The 15,553-nt window shown below is 40.2% G+C and overlaps 1 protein-coding gene across 1 annotated transcript; it reads left to right on the top strand.

The window, feature by feature from the left end:
* The first annotated feature begins 9,607 nt into the window (after positions 1–9,607).
* LOC111966782 (homeobox protein Hox-C1a-like) lies at positions 9,608–14,086 on the top strand. Its single transcript, XM_023991712.2, is given in 3 exon segments — positions 9,608–10,404; positions 13,560–13,879; positions 13,882–14,086. Coding segments are annotated over 3 exon segments (1,023 nt in total). The 5' UTR covers positions 9,608–9,809; the 3' UTR covers positions 13,990–14,086.
* The last annotated feature ends 1,467 nt before the right edge of the window (positions 14,087–15,553 follow it).

Raw genomic sequence — 15,553 nt, 5'->3', positions numbered from 1 at the left:
ATTGATGCTTCGCTTGTTTGATGGTTCGTCTGAGGGCATAGCGGGATTTCTTATAAGCATCCTGATTAGTGTACCACTCCTTTAAAGCGGCAGCTCTAGCCTTTGGCTTGATGCGGATGTTGCCTGTAATCCATGGCTTCTGGTTGGGATATGTACGTACGGTCACTGTGCGGATGACGTCTTCGATGCACTTATTGATGAAGCCGATGATTGAGGTGGTGTACTCCTCAATGCCATTGGATGAATCCCGGAACATATTCCAGTCTGTGCTAGCAAAACAGTCCTGTAGCGTAGCATCCGCATCATCTGACCACTTCTGTATTGAGTGAGTCACTGGTACTTCCTGCTTTAGTTTTTGCTTGTAAGCAGGAATCGGGAGGATGGAATTATGGTCAGATTTGGCAAATGGAGGACGAGGGAGAGCTTTGTATGCTGTATGCATCTCTGTGTGGAGTAAAGCTGGTCTAGAATTTTTTTCCCTCTGGTTGCACATGTGACATGCTGGTAGAAATGAGGTAAAATGGATTGAAGTTTGCCTGCATTAAAGTCCCTGGCCACTAGGAGCGCCGCTTCTGGAAGAGCATTTTATTTTTTTCTTATGGACTTAAATAGATGGCTACAAATAATATAGAGAACTCTCTTGGTAGATAGTGTGGTCTACAGATTATCATAAGGTACTCTACCTCAGATGAGCAATACCTCAAGACTTCTTTAATTTTAGACATCGCGCACCAGCTGTTATTGACAAATAGACACACACCCCCACCCCTCATCTTACCAGACGTAGGTTCTCTGTTCTGCCGATGCATGGAAAATCCCACCAGCTCTATATTATCTGTGTCATCGTTCAGCCACGACTCTGTGAAACATAAGATATTACAGTTTTTAATGTCCCGATGGTAGGATAATCTTGATCGTCGGTCATCGATTTTATTTTCCAATGATTGCACGTTGGCCAATAGAACGGATGGCAGTGGGAGTTTACTGCTTGCCTACGAATTCTCAGAAGGCAGCCCGACATCCACCCCCTTATTCTCTGTCTTTTCTTCACACAAATTACGGGGATTTGGGTCTGTTCCCATTAAAGAAAAATTAATAAATTCTTACAGTTCGAGGTGAGTAATCACTGTTCTGATGTCCAGAAGTTATTTTCAGTCATAAGAGACCGTAGCAACAACATTATGTACAAAATAAGTTAAAAAATGAGTTACAAACAACGTGAAAAAAATTAATAAATAGCACAGTTGGTTAGAAGTACGTAAAACGTCAGCCATCCAATAGGCGGTGTCAGAGGAAAGCCCATAAAATTGTCAGAGACTCCAGTCACACAAGTTATAGACTGTTTTCTCTGCTACCGCACGGCAAGCGGTACCGGAGCGCCAAGTCTAGGACCAAAAGGCTCCTTAACAGCTTCTACCCCCAAGCCATAAGCCCGCTGAACAATTAATAAAATCGCCACCGGACAATTTACATTGACCCCCGCCCCCTCCCTCTCCATTTGTTTTGTACACTGCCACTACTCGCTGTTTATTATCTATGCATTGTCACTTCACCCCTATCTACATGTACAAATGACCTCTAACATGTACCCCCGCACACTGACTCGGTACCCGTGCCCCCTGTATATAGCCTCATTATTGTTATTCTTATTGTGTTACTTTTTATTATTACTTTTTATTTTAGTCTACTTGGTAAATATTTTCTTAACTCTTCTTGAACTGCACTGTTGGTTAGGGGCTTGTAAGTAAGCATTTCACGGTAAAGTCTACACTTGTTGTGTTCGGTTTGATTGTCTTCGGTTTGATAAAGTTTTATTTTATTTTATCCCCTCCGGCGCCAATATTGGTATGACCAAGTGGCCTATGGCCTCATCATTGCAGTCTGTCTTAGATAAAAGGTACAGTATAATGAAATCGATTGACTCTGAACACAAAACAGAAAATGCAAACCCATTTAATTCAGCATATAATATGTTAATAGGATTAAAACTTGTACCTTTACAAGAGAGAGAGCGAGCGAGCGAGAGAAAGAAACCAATCAGGGAGAGATTGAGTGAGAGAGAATAGAAGGCAGGCAGCATAGTTGGATTCTTTGCATTGTTGCATGTGCTGTGTGAGTAGAACAGATGTGATTTATTGTAGTAATACAGAGCATTGCTTACATGAGGCCTGGCCCAGTATCTGAGGAGCTCTGCTGTGCTCCATCCTAAACATTAAACTTTTAGACATTTAAAACCAGAGACACACCACACTAAACAATGCCACTACAAACACTGTCAGTGCCATTGCAGAGTATGAAACAGAATCCAGGTTTAAGAATGCATTACATTATACATTCAGGAACTTGAGGTCAGATTCTAGCAGGCTAGCAATTCAAAACAGAACATAGATTGTTTTTTGTCAATTGGTGGTCACATACAATAAGAGACAGTCTCTCTCCCGAACTGCCCATAACACTTTCAAAGTGAGATCGTTCTTGGTGACCATTTTTTATCATTGTGTTGTTATATTTTCATTAGGTTTATTTTTGGCGAAGCAAGTAACTATTATAACTGTATTATACTCGACTCCACCAATGACTAACGAGACACTAAACTTCTCAGGTGGCCTTTAGCCAATCATGTCTCCCTCTCTTTCTTTCTCTTTCTGGCCCCCTCTCTCTCCATTCCCAGCAGTAATTCCCACTGTTCATGACTCTATCCAGGTGCTTGTTGCTCAAGAGAGAATTGTTAAGTATCAATTTCCTGTGTCATCTTTATAGGTTGTATTTCTTTGTCTGCTCTGTGGTGTGTAACGGAGCGAAGGAGAGCATCACTCAGGTAGATGGATGATAATAACTCACCTGCTCATCCATCTCAGGATTTGACTTCCTGGTTGACCAGGCAACTGTTACTGTCATATTAAAGCAAGATCAATTACATTTTAAATGCACCCCAGTTAAGGACAATCTGTGACAATAAAAAAGGTAAAGCCACTGACAAAAGTGTGTCAGACAGTACAGGACAGGAGTGCTCAGAGTAAACAGAGAGTGTGACCTACTGTACTTGTCCTGTGGTCCTGTGGGGCTCAGTTGGTAAGCGCCTTGCAAAATAGCAAAGCCAAGGTTGTAGGTTCAAGTCCCAGAGGCATCAGGTACTGTAAAAATTGCTTTGGTTAAGAGCATATTCTGACTGGCATTTATATCTGCCACTAGAACAAATTGGACAGTTAAATTAAGTTATAATCACACCAGTCATCATGAATAAATGTCAACATGTTGATCGCCAGTGATCTTTCAGGAAGGACAGTAGATATGATGGAAAGACCAAATGGCTTCATTATACAGCTTCAAAATCAACACATTCTATGGTAAAACATGAAATGAAAAACCCAGCCCTTTGTGTTACAAGAATTTGAAAACTATTATTTTCCACAATAAAGGTATTAAAAACGGCTTTGTCTTCCTTTTCTCATTCTATTTCCCACATTGAATTGTGTGATTGTGGACAGAGAATGTGCTGCTATGATGAACACACCGACACACACACACATTTCCGTTAGTAGGTGCTCCGGAAAGAAACAGACAAGTGTGCACAGCAGCTTGTGGGGAAAGGAGATGATGGAGGCTTTTTTGTCATGATGTTTGGGATACTGCTAGCTGAGAACCTCTCTGGGGTCCGAGGATCTGTGAAGCATCATACATACATATTGTTGTGGAGCATCAGGATGTATAGATATTATTGTGGAACACCAGGATGTATAGATATTATTGTGTAGCACCAGGATGTATAGATATTATTGTGGAGCACCAGGATGTATAGATATAATTGTGTAGCACCAGGATGTATAGATATTATTGTGGAGCACCAGGATAGTATTTAATTTGTGTGGAAGCACCAGGATGTAAATAGATATTAGTGTGCACCAGGATGTATAGATATTATTGTGTGACACCAGGATGTATAGATATTATTGTGGAGCAACCAGGATTGTAATAGGATATTATTGTGGATACACCAGGATGTATAGATATTATTGTGGAGCACCAGGAATGTATAGATATTATTTGGGACACCAGGATGTATAGATATTTATGTGTAGCACCAGGATGTATAGATATTATTGTGAAACACCAGGATGTATAGATATTATTGTTGGAACACCAGGATGTATGATTCATTGTGGAGCACCAGGATGTTAGATGTTATTGTGGAGCACCAGGATGTATAGATATTATTGTGGAAGCACCAGGATGTAAGATATTATTGTGGAAACCAGGAATGTATAGATAATTATTGTGGAACACCAGGATGTATAGATATTATTGTGGAACACCAGGATGTATAGATATTATTGTGGAACACCAGGATGTATAGATATTATTGTGGAACACCAGGATGTATAGATATATTGTGGAGCACCAGGATGTATAGATGTTTTGTGGAGCACCAGGATGTATAGATATTACTGTGGAACACCAGGATGTATAGAATGTTATTGTGGACACCAGGATGTATAGATATTACTGTTGGAACACCAGGATGTATAGATGTTATTGTGGAGCACCAGGATGTATAGATGTTATTGTGGGACACCAGGATGTATAGATGTTATTGTGGAGCACCAGGATGTATAGATATTATTGTGGACACCAGGATGTATGATGTTATTGTGGAGCACAGGATGTATAGATGTTATTGTGGAACACCAGGATGTATAGATGTTATTGTTGAGCACCAGGATGTATAGATATTTTGTGGAACACCAGGATGTATAGATATTATTGTGGAGCACCAGGATGTATAGATATTACTGTGGACACCAGGATGTATAGATGTTATTGTGGACACCAGGATGTATAGATATTATTGTGTGCACCAGGATGTATAGATATTATTGGTGGAACACCAGGATGTATAGATGTTTATTGTGGAGCACCAGGATGTATAGATTTATTGTGGACACCAGGATGTATAGATGTTATTGTGGAGCACCAGGATGTATAGATATTATTGTGGACACCAGGATGTATAGATGTTATGTGGACACCAGGATGTATAGATATTACTTGTGGACACCAGGATGTATAGATGTTATTGTGGAACACAGGATGTATAGATATTATTGTGGAGCACCAGGATGTATAGATGTTATTGTGGGCACCAGGATGTATAGATGTTATTGTGGAACACCAGGATGTATAGATGTTATTGTGGAGCACCAGGATGTATAGATGTTATTGTGGAACACCAGGATGTATAGATGTTATTGTGGAGCACCAGGATGTATAGATTTATTGTGGAACACCAGGATGTATAGATGTTATTGTGGAGCCCAGGATGTATAGATATTACTTGTGGAACACCAGGATGTATAGATGTTATTGTGGAGCACCAGGATGTATAGATATTATTGTGGACACCAGGATGTATAGATATTACTGTGGAACACAGGATGTATAGATGTTATTGTGGAGCACCAGGATGTATAGATATTATGTGGAACACCAGGATGTTAGATGTTATTGTGGAGCACCAGGATGTATAGATGTTATTGTGTGGAACACAGGATGTATAGATATTATTGTGGAACACCAGGATGTATAGAGTATCATTGTGGAGCACCAGGATGTATAGATGTTATTGTGGCACCAGGATGTATAGATTTACTGTGGAACACCAGGATGTATAGATGTTATTTGTGGAACACCAGGATGTATAGATATTACTGTGGACACCAGAGATGTATAGATGTTATGTGGAGCACCAGGATGTATAGATGTTATTGTGGAGCACCAGGATGTATAGATATTACTGTGGAACACCAGGATGTATAGATGTTTTGTGGAACACCAGGAATGTAAATAGATATTATTGTGGAACACCAGGATGTATAGATATTATTGTGGAACACCAGGATGTATAGATATTATTGTGGAACACCAGGATGTATAAGATTATTGTGGAGCACCAGGATGTATAGATATTATTGTGGAACACCAGGATGTATAGATATTATTGTGGAACACCAGGATGTATAGATATTATTGTGGAGCACCAGGATGTATAGATATTATTGTGGAACACCAGGATGTATAGATATTATTGTGGAGCACAGGATGTATAGATATTATTGTGGAACACCAGGATGTATAGATATTATTGTGGAGCACCAGGATGTATAGTATTATTGTGGAACACCAGGATGTATAGATATATTGTGGAGCACCAGGATGTATAGATATATTATTGTGGACACCAGGATTATAGACTATTATTGTGGAGCACCAGGATGCATACATACAGTTGAAGTCAGAAGTTTACATACACCTTAGTCAAATACATTTAAACTCAGCTTAGTGATCCCCTAAAAAGATCGCTGCAGGCCTCAACACGTATATCACATAGCTGCTTACACTGCTCGGGTGGGCCCCACTGAGATCCTCACCAGTGTACAGATCGCCCAGCTTTAACTGCTCAGCCCCACACTGCATTAAAGGCCGGCTGTGACCTCTCTGGTTGGCGGTGACAGTTATCTGTCATCGCACGGTTAATTCCCAGAGCTCCCAGGGTCGAGAGATGACACATAAAGAGTCTTTGACAGTGTTCCTGGGTTAGACCAGGGCCTCATCCTCATCGTGTCAATGTCAGCACCATCACCACTGCAGCATCATTACCGACCACTGTCAGCAAGGTGTGTGTGTGTGTGTGTACGTGTTTGTGTGTGGTGTCAGCAGGGTGAGGGGTCAATACAAACCTATAGGAGATGATCCCATCCGGCATCAACCACCACTGATCCCTGGGCCTCAGCAGTTCAGCTCCTCTATTGACGAAGATGCACAGGACATCACTGACATCAGAGGATGGAGGAGAAAACTAATTAGCAGTATGAGTCAATCAATAATCCCTGGGGGGGGGGGGGGGCTACTGGTTTGTTTTATTCCAATTTTATTTTTTAAGCTTGAATCTTTCCCTTCTCCATTCTGAACATGAGCCCAGATTGTTTATCATCACCTGTCCCTGTCCCTGTGTCTGTTTTGGGGATACAAGCTGTTGAGAGGGAGACTCCAGATTACTTGTTTTTCTTCCTGAGGTCTATGTGATAATATCACCTGTTGCCAGGAAGTGTACAACCACTTGTATTTACGCTACTGAAAAGACGGTTGCACTTTTCTTGTAAAAAAAAATATTTTAATCTATTTTTAATTCGTCCAGTGGCTACTGGGATCATTATTATTTTTCATTCAAAAATTACATGTATTTCCATAAAAGGAAAGTAGAGATGCTCCTACCCGTTTYTTTTCTTTATATCCCTGCAAACCCCTTTCCTCCTCCCTCTGATGAAAGCCATTAGTGAAATACCATTTCTAATATCTCCACACAGGTCTGCGATCAACTGAAAACAAATTTATATTCAGGCGGTAAACAGAACGAGTTTTATTTATTGAGTGTAGGGGAGAGAAACAAGCTAGCGCGTGAACCCTGAGTAACCTCGCGAGCTGACAACAAGATGGATAAGTGTAGCATGCAAATGCGCGGAGGGAAGGAATATATCGCACTCAGTCATTCAGCTCATCGCTGCCTGTAGAATTCCATTACCTCCCCCAGCTGCGACCGGCTTTCTGGGCTGTAGTCTATAGAACCTTGTATGCCGTTATAGGCCTAAATAGTTGATTATTTAGAATTGCTTTGTAATTACTGTTGTGGATAAATATTATGTGATCAGGTTAGTAATATGGTCTTTGATAGAAAATAATGTTATATGTGATAATAATAATTTAAACAAAAATGCAGATGACAAATACAATGAATAACAAGAAAACAAGAACAGCATAGTAACAATGATATATGCTTTATAATAATCATAATAATACGATAATTAGTAGGCCTACAATAATACAAATAAATAAACCATTACTTTATTGCAATGTTGGTGTACCGGTATATGTTATATTACACACACTCAAGACTATCCACAAATAAATTTGAAGGAGAAAAAAACWAAAGTTTTGTGGCATCCCCACCTACTTCGGTCTCACCCAGTCAATATCTGGAGCCCAACAGACATGATTACTTTATCATTAATAACGTTGTAATTATCTTTATTTCTAAACATCCTTCAATTAATGCTAAATACAATTGCGTCATTTGTTCAGGAGCTCATACTAATGTGTTTTCTCATGTTATGTGAATGTGGTGGTATAGTTTTTTCTATGTAATCTGAACAGATACAAATTTAATGTAAAGGGCAATTAAACAGGTTTAGCTCTGCTTATAGTACAATGAAATGAGGATACGCGTCCAGGAATATACACGTAACTATGGGAATTATACCGGCTGAACAAAATGGAATATAAAGTTTGTTGTTGTATTCCTTTATTTATTGAATTAGCACTTTTACAATTTCCATGCCACGTCTCGAAAAATGAAAATAAACTTTACTGTCGAGAAAAAGACTTAAAAAAGACTGGAATAGTAAAGATCTAGTCCTATTTATCTGAAATAACAGYATTGAGTGTGCAATATTGACATAGTTAGATCATTTATAGTTACTAACTTTATATTAGTTTAACATCCCATTTCATTAAGTAAACTGTGTAGGGGCTACATAGCTAATTGTCGATAATTGGGAACCCAAACCGGAACGTGCATGTCCACCTGTCACCACCGATGTTCCTAGTTACTACTATTTACAGTTTCGATGCCAGTGGGTCGCCTAGCGGTTAAGAGCATTGGGTCAGTAACCGAAAGGTCGCTGGTTCGACTCCCCGAGCCGACTAGGTGAAAAATCTGTCGATGTGCCCTCGAACTAGGCACTTAACCCTAATTGCTCCTGCAAGTCGCTCAAGATAAAAGCGTCTGCTAAATGACTAACATGTAAATGTCAGTGAAGAGCTCAACAGCCGCGGTCACGACCTTTGAACCCATTAAGTGTGTCTTTCACATGACCTTTAGCCCTGCACTGATCACGGCCTCTGCTGCTGAAGAAACCATAATCGCAGGATAATTGTGTACGAGACTAATGTCAATAACTAGTCTGGATTCCCTTAGTCTATTATATTTTGAGGGTTTTTGTATAATGAACGGCTTAGGCCTATATTCTTATTGGCAAACATTTAAATCCAGGACCTGCTAACAAATATTTMTATTTCATTACTTGGACCTTAAAACCAGTTATAAAAAAGATCTAGCCCTAATCGTTTATAACTGATAACAACAAAGCTGGCATGATAGTCACAAAGTTGGTAGATCACCGCAGGCCTGCAGCACTGTGTGGTACAGAAAAACATACCACAGCTGACGTAATCTTACCGGTGCCTGTTTTAAAAACGAGCAGTGATACTTTGATGAAAGCCAGACTTCAGAAGCGTCGGTCCATCGTCTTAGCAAACTTGACTTACTTGCTTCTCCATATCCCAGTCCTATATGATGACCAAGTACCTCTTCTATGTCCATCTAATGTGTAAATTCTACTCATTTAAACAGCCCTGTTTGAGAAAAGAAAGTTACCATGAATGATGGGGACTAAACAGCTATTGTCTGCTGTACTGGAGTCCATTAATTTGACCACCTGAAATTAGTCTACAACTTGATTGGCTTGGTTAGTCAGTGTGTTGTCCCCGGTGGATGACATAGATGTCCATCTATTGGCCAAGACCAAGAGGGCACGTCATCTCCATCAATCAGAGATCGAATTTCTCCAGGGCATGTCCCTCTGACTGTCTATGGTCGCTATCTCGGTCATCCATGCGTTGTTGGGTGTTAGCTAGAGGCCACCCGTCCATGAGTCCTATAACCGTTTGACCGATCCAACGATTATGCGTAGGTGATAATGAATTTGTATCAAGAGTTAACGTGCGATGGGGAGAGTAGCGCTCTGTTCGCAGGGGGACACCGACCAGGGGAGGTCAGGATAGGTGACTTGGACCAGATCATTTCTCCAGAACTTGGAGCTGGCAATGAGGGTAACTCTTTATCAGAGGGTGACCCGGGATATTCATTACAACACAGTTACCCGTCTTTCTCCGGTGCCAATTCTGCAACCGACTGTACGGTAACTCAGCTCCCAGTCTACTCAGGCTCGAGCAGCTCTCCTCTGACACAGAGTCAGGGCTTTTCAACCACGCCACCGGCCTGCCTTCACTACTCTCGTCTCCCCTCCTACCTCCGGGTGCAGGAACACGACTTCCCCGGACTTGGATACTCCTCTTCCACACACATCACCGGGACTGAGGCGCTGGCGCACGCAGAATTCGGGTCTATAAATGCGCACATTAAAATCTACACTCATGATGGGTCTAATGTTCACTTTGCTGTTGTGAACAGTAGCTCTCACTCCGAGCCCAATTGTAAGGTAGCTGAACTAAGTCACAGGAGCAAAGCTTTTGATTGGATGAACGTGAAGAAGAGAAGTCAAGCTCGGACGGGTAAGTTTTGGAGTTTACATTTCCATTTGGAAAGACAATAAGCATCTTATTGACAAACTACTTTTTAAACATTGTATTTATTGTTGATACGAAAACCAATAGCACCTATAACTTTTAGTAAACTGCCATTCATTCATCAACATAGCCTACTATTGGAAAGTATACATTTTAATGTGCCATATTCACAATTCAGTATGAAGGACAGTGCTGTGCTGTGAGAAACGCAGACTAGGCTACTGTGCTACGGGCAACAAAGTGTGACGTGTTCGAGCGTGGATGAAGTTTCGTAAAGTCGCTCAACATCATCAACAACATTTTTTTTAATAAGAAAATGATACATTTGGATGCATGTAGCCTATTTTTCAGCAAGTGATGGCTCAAAATGTACAAATACATGCATACTTGTGAATTTACCTTTAACAAAACTTCCAGTAAAAATATTAATATGATAACTGTAATACTTACAATTCCTGAATCAGCCTACTACAATAACCATATGTGACAATTGAACTATGTATTCTACCCGGATTGGGATAATCGGAATGGACTGGGATACGGGCAGGGGAGGCTGGGCGAGGTGTACATGGTTATTATACAGTATAGGCCAACTTTCCTCTCTCTACCTATTGGGCACAGAAAAAGGATGGAGATATTTCCCACACTAGAACACAATAGAAGGGAATAAAATAAAATAATAGAATAGAATAGAATGAAATATAAAAGCTATCCATGTGCTTTGCTTTCACATCACTGTGCTCTGACAATGCAATATTGCCTGAGCATGCAGTGTGCAATGCAGCTAATGTTAAGTTTAGCCAAACTCACTCCCTATAACGTTAGTAACATTAGAGCTCTCTGCTTATTGATTATCTGTCTGTACAGTAATGAGAGCCTTGTGTATTGATCTCAGTGCCCAGCACCTTTACATGTGTCCGTTTAAACATAATCATTGTCACATATCATCAGTCCACCAACATCTCATGAGCCTTTAGTGTGACATTCAGCATAAACGTTCTGATTTCACAGAAATTAGATCATACAACTCATGTAGAATACGTGGTATATTTCAAAAAATACCTTGAGCATCTTGACTTTGCCCAGTAAAAGTAATTTCTCATCCTGACAAAGAGACGTCGTCTCACAAGACCTCACAGCACAATATCTAAATCTGAGTATCCAGTGTGAGGTGAAAAGGGAAAACTGTGAGCTCACAGCCTTCGGTAGCAATTTCATCTCAAACACATTTGAATAAAGAGATGCTTTATTGGGGTGRTATGGACCGAATAGAGATCCTTCTGTCTGGTTCTATGTGCAATCTGGGCCTGTATTCACAAAGTGCCTCAGAATAGGAGTTCTGATCTAGGATCAGTTTGCCTTTTTGACCACAATTAATACAAATGATATGGACAGGGCGAACGCTTCATGAATAAGGGCTCCAGAGTTTGAAGATGACATGGATGTCTTCTTTGTTGTCTGTCTCAGAGACATAGAATACAGTAGAACAATTAATGCTATCGACGTTTATCAGTTGGTACCAGGCTGACAGTTCATATAGTCACCACATATGTCTTCATTTATATTGATTGTTTATGTTGCTTGCCAGGACTGGTATCAATGTCCTCTAGCCAGCGTTCTAAGCTATCATACAAACAGCTGCAAAGATATTGATATAGTATCTGTAAGGATGATTTCCAGGGTTGGAGTAGATCTCTTTAGCGCTACATTGTTAGCAGTAGTATGATTAGTGACAACAGCAGCAACGTTTCAGGGGGGTATATTAGTCTTGGCACGAAGCAAAGCATCCCTATGTTCTCTCTTGCATAAAGGCCTACCACCCCTCTGCCTCTTGATCTGCTGGTACAATGTATATACTCCCAGTGTGTCATTCTTCGATTATGCTCTGACAGCACCTGAATTACTGTGGGCAGGATGTCCAGATGGCTGAGGCAATGTGTATCGATCTCTCTCTCTCTCTCCTTATCTTCTTCTCTTCTCTCTCTCTCTCTCTCCTTATCTTCTTCTCTTCTCTCTCTCTCTCCTTATCTTCTTCTCTTCTCTCTCTCTCCCTTATCTTCTTCTTCTCTTCTCTCTCCTTTATCTTCTTCTCTTCTCTCTCTCTCTCTCCTATCTTCTCTTTCTCTTATCTCTCTCTCTTTATCTTCTTCTCTTCTCTTCTCTTCTTCTCTTCTCTCTCTCTCTCTCTCTCTCTCTCTCTTCTCTCTCTCTCCTCTCTCTCTCTCTCTCTCTCTCTCTCTCTCTCTCTCTCTCTCTCTCTCTCTCTCTCTCTCTCTCTCTCTCTCTCTCTCTCTCTCTCTCTCTCTCTCTCTCTCTCTCTCTCTCTCTCATCTCTCTCTCTTCTCTCTCTCTCTACTTCTTTCCTCTCTCTCTCTCTCTCTTTCTTCTCTTCTCTCTCTCTCTCTCTCTCCTTGGCTGGGAAGGCCTCGACTCTGCGGCTTGCCCTGGCTTTGCTGGCTGGCTATTTCTAAAGCGTGCAAGTCATTCCTCAAATATTTTCATTTTACGCCTTCTGGCCAGCGCCAATTTCTATTATCTTAGACGTCATTAATCAGAATGTGATTATCTATTCATGAGAGCCAAAGCGCTTATTTACTTACTGTACTGTTTTGTCTGTTTGGGTTTTTTCATATTCACTATTGGCTACTGCACTCTCATTTCAGGTTAGGTTTGGTAGCCTCTGTATATGTAACCTGTCTCTGACATGTCTAAAACATGGATGTCAACATTTATCATATGAGCTTTCTGTTCTCTCTGATATAGGCCCTGTTAGATAGCCTATACCTGTACTGTGATGTACGTTATTACATCCAACACCTGTCCTCGTGGTACAGATACAACAGTATCAGGAACTTCACAGCTGAATGTTTGGCACAAGAGCATGTGAATGTGGCGCTACAACCAAGTTCCCCCCGCGCAATCATCTACTCCAGTTTATAGATGTTAATACACTTAACCAATTAACTGAATTAACCTATTTAATATATGTTTTATAAGTAATTGTGATTGATATAAACCGGTAGTGATTGATATAAACCGGTAGTCATACATTTTGTACTGTCTATATTTTATGGCTGGGTTACTTCATTGAATTCAACCGATATATTTATACTATACCTGTGTTTTAACTGTCTTTTCAGCCAAGATGCACATGGCCTGTGGATTAAGTATAGTCGCTCCGGGCGTCAGTATGGACAGAGGAGGTGGAGGTAACCACAGCATTCCCACCGATGGGCATCATATTACCGCTAACGGGGTACTGAGGACCAATTTCACCACCAAACAGCTCACGGAGCTCGAGAAGGAGTTCCACTTCAACAAGTACCTGACGCGAGCCAGACGCGTGGAGATCGCGAGCGCCCTGCAACTGAGCGAAACGCAGGTGAAGATTTGGTTCCAGAACCGGCGAATGAAACAGAAGAAATTAATGCGCGAGGGCCTTCTCCCGGTGGCCCCTCCCGTGTCCTCAAGCTGCTCAGAAAGCTCACGCTCCAACAGCCTGGACACTTATTCCTCTCCTGGACAACTGGAACCGACCTCATGCTCTCCCAAACACCTGCCGCCCCTTAACACTCAACTAGAGGAACTGTCTCATGCATTACAAAACAGGGTGTGTAATAGTGGCAGACAGTATCATCAACATGCAGGTTCTTTGATTCTCCATTAGGAGGAATTTCTTCCTAATTGGTTAATCAGGGTCATGTTGTTTTTCACAAAAAAACACGGAAAGCAGGGTAAGTTTTGTGAACTCCAGAATGTGTTATTGTAAGTGTTTAAGTCAGTGATTCCTCATTTTAGAGGCGCATATAGGCCTACCTGAGACTTTTAATTGGAGTAGCCTATTCAAGAGGACATTTGAGTTGCGCTCGCTTGTCAGGTGAAATAATATAATGATTATTGCACTTTATGAGTTTATACCAAATAACATAACTTTATTCAGACAACCAATATTATTATAGTAATTGTGTATTTAGTAGGCCTACTTAACTTATTGATTTAGTTATTTATTGTCTCTTGCATGTCATTAAAGCATCACTACATTAACGTTGTGGCCAGCTCTTTCTTCGGAACAGCCTACTTAAAATGTTCTTGACTAAAAAGTCTACATTTCCGTCAGGGTTTATCTTGTTTTAAAAGAATATCCAATTCATTTTAAATTTTCCAGTGAGTTTCAAGGACCGCATAAGGCTGAAAGCTATTTCCAAAATAATTTCTGTCAATAGTCGATCTAAAGTAAATGTATTTTGTTTATACACATTTTGAATAACTTAAACGTTATTTGAATTGTATTATGTTATATTTACCTATTTCATGTTCTTGAATATGAATAATTCTTGCATTTATTTTTCTTTCTCTATTCAACATTGTTGGTTCCTCTCTCTCTCTCTCGTTTCACTTTCACCCGTTGTATTTCTATATCTCTTAATGGTTTTAATTATCCCGCCAGCACTGAAGGATTCATGTGGTAATTGACTGATAGATCTCTTGACTGGCAGGTTTAATGCATTGATCAAAGTTAATCATACCATTTGAATCAAATATTTGAACGCATTTCAACGGAACTGCAAGTGCAAATGATTGTAGAATCCTTTTTCCTAAACGAGTGAGCTATAGCCTTATCATAAACATATTTCAGAAAATAAGAATCCACTTCTGAATACTTTTTACTGTTTGAACAGTCATGGCTCGACGATAAACCGCTCTCTAAACTGTCATGTTCTCTTATAAATTAACACATGAATTGCCTGGGCACGCACGACACCTCTGAAATGCATTCGGTAGAGTTTCGTTTAATGCCTCATAAAAACGTTATTAATGGTGTAACAGGTTATCCGGGGTGTTAATATATAGGACTTATAGCTAAATGTCACCTTTAAAACCACACAAGGGATAAACCATTTTTCTGTTGAAATATCGAATACGCTCCTAATTTAATTTAGTAGATTAGTTTTTGTGTGTTATTTATCACCAGTAAATGTGGTGCAGGGCTGAAAATTACAAAACAATTGGAAACACGGAATTGCTTCATTTACTTGGTGTAAACTATTGGCCTACTTACCAATGCCTTCATTTAAATGAAATGCAAGTGTAGACAATTGTACTTGTATTTTGGGATTTTCAATACATAGTTTTA

Source organism: Salvelinus sp. IW2-2015, linkage group LG7 (genome assembly GCF_002910315.2).
Source record: "Salvelinus sp. IW2-2015 linkage group LG7, ASM291031v2, whole genome shotgun sequence".
Taxonomy (NCBI): Eukaryota; Metazoa; Chordata; class Actinopteri; order Salmoniformes; family Salmonidae; genus Salvelinus; species Salvelinus sp. IW2-2015.
This window is presented reverse-complemented; position numbering and strand designations above follow the sequence as displayed.